The following is a 9,927-nucleotide window of genomic DNA, read 5'->3' as shown; positions in this document are numbered from 1 at the left end:
AATATATATGTATATCCTTTTAAGTAAGAGAGGTGAACTGGGTTAAAATCATATAATCATTTCAAAATAAACGAAAATATGTGAGTAACCTAAATTTTTAGCAGGTACAAACCATATATCTTAACAGCTTATTCAATAAAGACGCATTAAAATTCCACAAGTTTTACATTTAATCTAATTCGAATGTTTTCTGAAACGACGAGACCAGGATAGAGTCTGCATACTTGTGCTGTATAATTAAAAACAATGACGGAATCATTCATTTTTGAGCTGTCGCTTCGAGTCCGGTGTACCGATGATAGATGGTGACCTATACAAATAACTCGCAAATCTTCTCAGATTCTCAGATCCCTGTGGTATAACCGATCGGCTTGTTTGATATGTTGTGCCAGCAGTCCTCATGCTTTAGTAGTGTCATGCAAATGTGTCACGTGATTTGTGTACCTGTTCGTGCACCTGTACGTTCTTTATGTTCGCATTCACACACTGGACAGGGACGGCTGGACATCGTTTTTCATTGCTATACACATGCATTTACCACACTTAGACAGACTAAAGTGGTGGACACGTTCTCTTCAAACGTAAGTTATTCTGTGTGATTTATTATTAATACCATGAAATTTCTGAAAAACGACAAGAGCCGCGAAAGCGCTTGGGAGAAGCTTTTTTTTTTCTTAAGCGATACTGTGGCGTCCGGCGTCCGTCCATCAACAATCGACTTCTTCCCATAATCACTCACCGGAATTCACAAAATTTGAATGATAGCATCCTTCTCATCAATTAAATGTAGAAACCGGTAGATATAGAAATATAGACAGACACATTCAAAAATGTATATGTTGTGATAATGATGACATTGAAGACGAGTACCATTTCATAATTAAATGCAATAATTACTTAGATATTAGAAACCGTTTTATCAAAAAATATCATCATAATAATCCTCGCATGGCCAAATTTATTCAACTTCTGGAAACAAGGAATAATAAAGAATTATCCAATTTAGGAAAATTTATAGTTTTGGCCATGAACAAAAGAATAAACACTGTTTGAAACAAATGTAGAAACACCCTCTACACTAGCGTAGCGGTCGTGCACGTGTTGGGTGTATCTGTACTATTTATGTGTGTCTGTGTGTTAAATATCTATGTTATTGTATACTTATTGTATATTGTAAGTTTTGTTGCACTGTATATATTAATGCACTTTTTCTGATGAACCGTAAGATTCAAGGAATAAAAGAATTGAATCCTTATGGATTACTGACTGTAATGATGGGGCTGACCCCCGAGAGACTTGATGGGCAGGGTCAAAAGGGATCAATTTGGCTGTTACCATATAAGCATGGGATATCACTCTTAATGCAATGGTAACATCCTTATAGGATGGGGATTCAAAATTGTACAAATGATGGGACTGAACCCACGGGGGTCTGAGGGGCGGGGTCAAAAGGGGTCAATTTGGCTGTTACCATATAAGCATGCGATATCACTCTTAATGCAATGGTAGCATCCTTATAGAGTGAGGATTCAAAACACGGGGGCCTGAGGGGCGGGGTCAAAAGGGATAAATTTGTCTATTTCCATGTAAACGACTTCGTCTGTAGGTAAGCATGAGAGAGCACCAAAAATGCAATGGTAGCATCCTTATAGTGTGAGGATTCAAAATTATACAAATGATGAGCTGACCCCCGGGAGCCAGAGGGGCGGGGTCAAAAGGGATCAATTTGGCTTTTACCGTATAAACCACTTCTTCTCTGTAACTTATCATGGGATAGCACTCATAATGCAATGGTAGCATCGTAATAGGATGGGGATTAAAATAGTAAAAAGATGGGGTTGACTCCCCGTCATATAAACGACTTCTGCTCTGAAACTAAGCCTGGAAGAGCACTCATCATGCAATGGTAGCATCCTTATAGAGTGGGGATTCAAAATTGTACAAATGACGAGGCTGACCACATGGGGACTGATCGTGAGTGGCAGGGTCAAAAGGGGTCCACTTGGCTATTTCCTATAAACGACTTCTCAGAAACTATGCATGGGATAGCACTCTTAATTCAATAGTAGCATCCATATACGGTGGGATTCAAAATTGCACAAATGATAGGGCTGACCTCCGGGGGCTTGAGGGGCGAGGCCAAAAGGGTGAATTAGGCTACTTTTTCATATAAATTACTTCCTCTCTGAAAATATGTATTGGATAGGATATTCCTATGGTATATATATCATCATTATATGGTTTGGATTTAAAAACAAACAAATCGTGGGTCAATTTGCTAATTATCTAATTGTAAGATAAATACTCTAAAAAACAGGTGAGAGACACAAGACGTCTGGATATATTTATGCTGTTAGTTTGAAATTCATGCCAGGTCTTAGACTATTCTAAGACGTTCATTGGGAATATGGGGCATTTTAAGGGTCTAAATTTAAAAAAAAGATAAATTTAGAAACGTTCTAAACTAATTTCCAGATCCTCCACAGGGATATGAGAATTAGTCACAGTTTAGACCAGAGTGCCCTAAGACATATTTAGACGTTTTAAAGGTCTAAATCAGAAATCGGTAATTCTCGTATCCCTGTGTGATCCCCGTGATGTGGTGAGTTGACCACTTTTCACTAACCGGTCGTAGTATCCTATTGGCTGGATTGAATATGCTGGTCACGTGGCACGAGGACTATTGTTGGTTCTGAATTTGGCGCCAGATCTCTGCCCACTTCTCAGATTTTCTCTGACGATACTGCACGCTCTTTGCTACCTATCCAAGATTCATCATGGAACTCTTCGTTGCGCTCTTCCTGGCATTGGAGGTGATCCTTCAGTGCCTAGGCAAGTTTGTGTACTGTGGTAAGGTATGTAACGTTCGTTTTTATTCCTAGTCCAGACTAAAGTTTTAAGTTATTTTCTTATTTAAAACATTTTTTATCTGTGTAAGAACAATGGGATCGGGAACAAGTTATTTCAACTTATGAAGCCTTCTCATATTCACGGCAATATATATATAATAGATGATTCTGATTTTAAAAATTATTTTAATATTAATAAAGTAATATTTACACTTAAAGTGAATAGTCGGGCAAAGAAAACCAGTCTAAATGCGTTGATTGGCCTTCCAAAAGTTCTCACATATTAATACGACGGTCAAGTTCTGCTTAGTTTCCCAGTTCTGGCCATTAAAGTAAAGAAAAGTTGAAAGCATTGAAAGCGAGGCTGCGTGGAAATGGTCTGTGCTTTTTTCTTAATTATACATTCAAACTCGTATAGTAAAGATACTGTACATGTATAAATACTTCTAAAGGTTGTAAAGCCTGTTAGGTATACTTACTATTACCACAGGCATTTGGCTCTATAGACATTTTGCTCTCTTTATGTAATATTGTACAGTATCATACATATATATATAGAGAAAATGTCTATAGAGCCAAACGCCTGTGCTATTACTATAACTTTAATTCCACTTAGCGAATGATTGAAATAGGTGGCTGATGTAATTTTGATGCTGAATATTGTTAGTTATATGTAATAAATAAGGAGATTGACAATATATCATAGTATACATGTAAACTTTAGATAGAGCTCTGTTAAAGGTACAATATAGGTAACTTTTCAGTTTTAAGGTCACCTGAGACGAAGGCTCAAGTGACCTATTCTAATCGCCTTTTGTCCGTCGTCGTCGGTCGTGCGTCGTATGGCGATAAACAATTTACTTTTTCGACTTCTTCTCCAAAACTACTGAACCAAATTTGTTGAAATTTTGCAGATTTTATAGCCAAAGGTCCACCAAAATTGTGAATTATATGGTCCCAGCCCCCTAGGGGCCTGAGGGGTGGGGCCAAAAGGGTCAAATAGACTAAAACTTCAAAAATCTTCTTCTGAAATTCCAGAAATGGCAGAATCAAATACTCAAAGGTCTCAAGGCCCTCTACAAAAATTGTGAATTACATGACTCTGGGGTCTCAGGTTTCCCCCTGGGGAGGGGGTTAAGTTTACTATAGTTTATGTAGTGAAAACACATTTTGGAGCATTATTTGGTCATTTATAATAGAAAATTAGTTAAATGTTGTCAGAATTATCCCTATGAAATGGCCATTGAATCCTATTTACAAATTTTCCATGACCGACTCCTAGGAGCCTTTAGCGGTGGGGCCAAAAGGGGTCAAATAGGCTTAAACTTCAAAAATCTTCTTCTAGAACTGGTAGAATCAAATACGCTTCATAGATGGAGAGGTCTTAAGGTCCTTTACGAAAATTGTGAATTATATGACCCTGGGGTTTCATGTTTCCCCCTGGGGAGGGGGGTAAAATTTACTATAGTTTATATAGGAAAAACACATTTATGAATGTTATTTGCTTATTTTTCATAGGAAATTAGCCACACTGGGTTAGATTTTTTGCCTGTGACAGCATTTTATCGTCATATCCATATCGGTCCTGACCGACCCCAAGGGCCTTAGGGGCGGGGCCAAAAGGGGTCAAATAGGCTAAAACTTCAAAAATCTTCTTCTGAATTCACAGATTTGATGGAACCAGATACCCTTCATAGATTGGAAGGTCATAAGGCCCTTTACAAAAATTGTGAATTGCATGGCCCTCGGATCTCAGACTTTCCCCTGGGGAAGGGTCAAATTTACTATAGTTTATATAGGAAAAATACATTTATGAACATTATTTGCTTAGTTTTAATAGGAAATGAGTCAAACTGGGTTAGAATTATTAGCCATGAAATAGCATTTTAACACCATATCCATATTGGTCTTGGCTGACCCCAGGGACCAGAGGGGCGGGGCCAAAATGTCTGCTTCTGAATTCACAGGTTTGATGGAACCAAATACTCTCTTCATAGATTAAATAGTGAAATTTATAAAATCACTGACACTGACTGACTTCTAGTTTGGTTTTGTTGTTTAACGTTGGCAAAGCAAATTGGAATTTTAAGCATAAGGTTTGGTAACATAATACACTATCAAAATAAAAATTCTAATACGAAGGTTCAACTTTAAAGTTTATTCTGATTCATAAATACTTTTAACAGATTTGAACCAACTTTGCAATGCTCTTTCTGTAGCAGCACTCAGGTGAAGGCCTTCTTGGCCTTTTTTTTTTTTTTTTGTAATCGCAAACATTTACAAGAAAATTGCCACGTTCTCTAGATCCCTGCATAAGATGTTGACTAAAACTGGGTAATACGTTACTGACACCAAATGTGAATTCATAAAAAAAATATGAAATAATTAATGTGGCCCACAATAAATTCACGGAAACTCCGGAAAACATTTTCTTGGCCCAATCGATGTACTAGTAGCTACAATGTATAGGCTAAAGGCACATACCACAGGAGTCTGACGTTCTGTCAATAATATAAAAAAATATCAAAAATACCCCTATATACTATATAAAATAGGATAAAGGTGTTTTTTTTTTATATTTATACTATACATAAGTCATTATATAAAATAGTATATAGAGGTATTTCTTATATTTATACTATACATAAGTCATTATATAAAAATAGTATATATAGAGGTATTTTTTTATATATATTTCAACTATCTGTTATTGACAGAACGTCAAACTCCAGTGAACATACATGTACGAAACACTTCCGTAATTGTCGTAATTGTCGTGACCCTATCAACTTCGCACGGGAAAAACAGACATTTTAGATGTACAAGTCTAAACACAGGGACCTAACACAAATTTTTAGTCAATAGTATATACATGTTTTATGGTATCAATTATTTCTTTTTAAAGTTATAGGTGCCGTATTTTTCATACTCATGAATCAAGATGAGTTTTTAATATGTTATTCATTACCAAAAGTAACCAATTTTTGAGAATTACAGTACTTTCTATCCATAGGTTTTTATTTTACAAGCACATATAAGAGCTGAAAATGATTTTTGGCATTATATTTATAGTGAATTGAAATGAGTACATACGGTCAGACCATGAAGCCAAATTGTGGTCTACAATTTCATTTCACATTTTTACAGTGTTATTAGTAATTGTAAAATTATAATTGCAGGTATGTTTCCATCTAAACATACATAACGCATAAAATACAACAACTTTACAGTATATGTGTTGAGGCTAATATTTATAAGGCATCTGAAGTCATTTGAATGACTTTCACAGCTTAATTCGTCAAACCTTGTGGTTTTCAATAGATTCAATATCAACAGGATTTTCCAGATGACACGGGATCCAATCAAACGTAATGGTCTTGGGGTACTCTGGTGGGGTCCATGATTATATATAATCTGTAACTAATTCTCAGATCCCTGTGATGTAAATAACAGGAACAGCTTCCTAGACAAATGAAATAGGTTTATAAGGTCACTCATCATTTGCCATGTGTCCTTCACCTAGGGAATGTGTATCCAGCTTGGTATGTATGCAAGCATATATGTATAGGGTTTCGATAAATTAACAGCAATGGATTCTCCCCCATTTCAAAGAAATCCAAAGAAAATCTTGATATTATCCATGTGTTTTTTCATAATATTACACACGCCCGGTATAAATCTAAAGCAATTGTTGATGTGTGTCGTGATTTTTTTTATCTTATCTGAACTTCTGTCGTTCTTGTTCTTTGCAGGTTGTGTTTTACACTTCCTTCCGCAGTTTGGTTGACCGGGTTGCGACGTCGCTCGCAGTGGTGGTTAGCCGTGGACTTTCTCTTGCGGAGGCTGTGGTAAGATTTTAGATGTAAAATTCATTATTCCCTACCGTGAAAAAGTGTTCAGGTCACGTGAGACTTAACCTAATCGCCTTCTGTTTGTATAGCGATAAACAATTTATATCTTCGACGACTTCTCCTAAACCACTTAACCAAATTCATTAGAAATTTGCAGAAGCCTCTCATAGCCAAAGCCGAATTACGTGATCCCAGGGTCATATAGTTCACAATTTGTAAGTCCCCTCCCCCCCCCCCCCCCAATGGAGTCCCTAGGGAACTTATTGTGTGTGTGTGTGTGTGTGTGTTTTTTACAGTACAAATATCATGTATATTTTATTCCCCCAGCTGTATATGATGTGTATATACATACACATTCGTGTTTTGATAAGAGCTGCCAGAGCTGGGTGCCCTGATCATGAGGTCAACTCCTCAAACAATATTGTCCTTCAAAGCATGCACCAATATAAATATAATTTTTATAGATAAATTTTGAAAGCCATTTTAGTTGAAGGGACATGCATATGTAACTTTTTGCAGAAAACAAATCAAGAAAATTACATGTGTATTGAGTATTCTGATAACAATGATTTGGAATTTATTGTTTTTGATTAATGTTTCGTTGTAGTAGAACTAGAGAAAATGTAATGTTTGTATCAACAAACAAAAAATAGAAAAAAAAAAAAACACACACACATAGAAAGAATTATAGACAATACGCAAACAAACCAAAAAGAATTCAAATCATACATATTAAAGTACTACAACATAAAACATCATACAAAACATTGATTGGCATATTTCAAGAACTATTCAAAAATGTATTTCCAATTGATCCATATTTGATCAAATTTCTCAATACACCTATTTGGTATTGACAGCTTTTTTTTCCAACATCATATTTTGTAAACAAAAACTCCATCAAACCTTCCATATTTATGTTTTGTTTTTTTCATGATACAGGAAAAAATACAAAACTTCATAATTTATTATAGAATATCAAAATTGAGTGGTATTGACAAATTTTCAGTCTCACCAAAGAGTACTGTATCTAATTTAAATTCCACAACATTATTAGTTTTTACATATATTTTTCTTTTCATATCTTGCCATATTTGGAAAGATTTTTGACAATACCAAAACATGTACTGTTTCTAATTTAAATTCCATAACATAATTAGTTTTTTAACATTATTAGTTTTTACATATATTTTTCTTTTCATATCTTGCCATATTTGGAAAGATTTTTGACAATACCAAAATATGTGTTCTTTGGTTTCAACTTCTGTATTACAGATATTACATAATTTATTTCAGAAATGTTTTTAATTTTTAAGTAATTATTCAAAGGGAGTATACAGTGTTGTAGTCTATACTGGAACCATTGTATTGATGTATCTTTGGTAACTTTGAAAAGGTATTTTTATATTTGTTCTTTTCCTGTGTATGCATGTATTTCCTCTCTGTTAATTACCAAGCATTTATTTTTTTCAATTAGACAAAAATACGTTAAGTTTACATCCCTTAATACTTTTAAATAAAATATGAATATGACATAGGTGTGAATGGTCTATCTAGTTTATTTAACAAGTTAAGGTTATATTCAGATTCTTACATATTTTTTTGATACATTTCTAACTTAATAAGTTATTCTTCTTCTGCGTCTTCTTTTTCTGCCGGGACTTTGACCATTTTCTCAAACTTAAAGTCGGATTGCCATGAAATTTCGTAAGGTCATTTCTGGTGACCTGCAGATGTGTCGACCGTTTTAATTTTTTTGACCAGCATCAAAGATGTTTAAATCAAATTCTAAATTTTTAAAGTGAAAAATACCATAATTGTGAGTAAAATAACAAATTTTGTCACGGTTTCAAATTTTCTAAAACCAGTAAGAGTTATCTCTCTTTATTCACTGCTCAGCAGGGATCCGTTAGCAAGTTCATTTTTGTTTTTAAGTTATAGATCGTATTGTTACTAGTGGCTAAAATTATTCTGAGGTCTTTTTTTGTGCAACTTTTATAGACCAGTAACCTAAACCACGATGGCCGTCATGGAATACAATAGGTCAAAATTGAGCAAAAAGGAACATGGCTGAGAACACAAATCTAATACAATATTTGGAGAAGTTATTTGTGCCATGGTTCCTTTCATATACATATTAATGTATGTGTAGGAAGAATAAGGATAATCTGCACTCGGGATGAAAAAATGTACGTACAGTTTTTAAAAATAAATTGTGACATACAAATAAATATTGTTCTTTGCCCTCAAGTTGATTACTAGTATATCCATATCCTTCATATTTCACATACTCACGATGTCTTTCATATTCATAAATGATATCATTTTTTTCATAAACCATGAACATATCTGGCCAATATTTCAGCAATATTCTCTCTTGTATATCTGCTGAATATTTTGTAATATGCGCCTATACTTGTTTACTGAAATGTGTACTTGTGATCTTGCAGGTTGTGTACGCTACCTGCTGCTGCCGAGGAGAGGTTTTCCCTGTCCCTGCTGCTGACCAGCCTAGCTCCAGCTCTGTTGTCCCCGCAGTACCAGTCCCAGCATCACCTGTTCCTATCCGCAGATCTGGTCGTGCCACCCGCAGACCAGCTTGGCATAAGGATTATGTAATGTGATGTCATATATAATGTATTTGTAATGTAATATCCTTTATCTGTTTGTCCATGGAATGATGTTGCTTGAGGATGTGGTAACCCCTCAAAAATCGTCCCAATTCCTGTCCCTCACCCAAAAATGTATACAGTAGTATACACCATTAATTGGTTGTTCATTCCAACATCTAAGATCAGTCCCCATTTAGGTGATTTGGTAATTTCCTCCCAAATTCCGTTCCATACTTTTGTACCCTAAACGAAGAAGGGACATTGTTTTTTGCTCCGTTTCGAATTACTATTATTACAACTTAAGGTTGTTTGAGGTACATTTTTATAAGATTTTTTTGGGATACGGAATGCATTCAGTGATATGGTTATGTGGTAGGTTGTGAGGAACACATGAACACGTGTAGTGATACAACTTCCGGTTATTTGAGGTATATCATGTAATGCTATAAGGTTTTGACAGACATACTCTTTGGAGTGTGCATAAAGGGTTTTTTCCAGGATTGCATTCAAAGATGGCTGCCAGTGTCCACTTTTTAAATTCTTGAAAAAATTTCTGAAATTTTGGTCTATTGGTATTGTAAATTGGTATACAATATATATAGTTTTAAGGTTTTT

At 35.1% G+C, this 9,927-nt stretch overlaps 1 protein-coding gene across 3 annotated transcripts; it reads left to right on the top strand.

The window, feature by feature from the left end:
* Positions 1-488: 488 nt before the first annotated feature.
* On the top strand, positions 489-9,329 carry LOC138311889 (uncharacterized). Of its 3 annotated transcripts, none has more exons than XM_069253034.1 (3): positions 489-581; positions 6,602-6,697; positions 9,151-9,329. In XM_069253034.1, exons 1-3 carry the CDS (start codon positions 529-531, stop codon positions 9,317-9,319), a joined length of 318 nt encoding a protein of 105 aa, XP_069109135.1. In that variant the 5' UTR covers positions 489-528; the 3' UTR covers positions 9,320-9,329. The 3 variants fall into 3 exon arrangements, with proteins under 3 accessions (XP_069109135.1, XP_069109134.1, XP_069109136.1); XM_069253033.1 differs by lacking the exon at positions 489-581 and adding an exon at positions 2,450-2,855; XM_069253035.1 differs by lacking the exon at positions 489-581 and adding an exon at positions 6,338-6,391.
* The last annotated feature ends 598 nt before the right edge of the window (positions 9,330-9,927 follow it).

This window comes from Argopecten irradians, unplaced genomic scaffold (genome assembly GCF_041381155.1).
Source record: "Argopecten irradians isolate NY unplaced genomic scaffold, Ai_NY scaffold_0146, whole genome shotgun sequence".
Lineage (NCBI taxonomy): Eukaryota > Metazoa > Mollusca > Bivalvia > Pectinida > Pectinidae > Argopecten > Argopecten irradians.
This window is presented reverse-complemented; position numbering and strand designations above follow the sequence as displayed.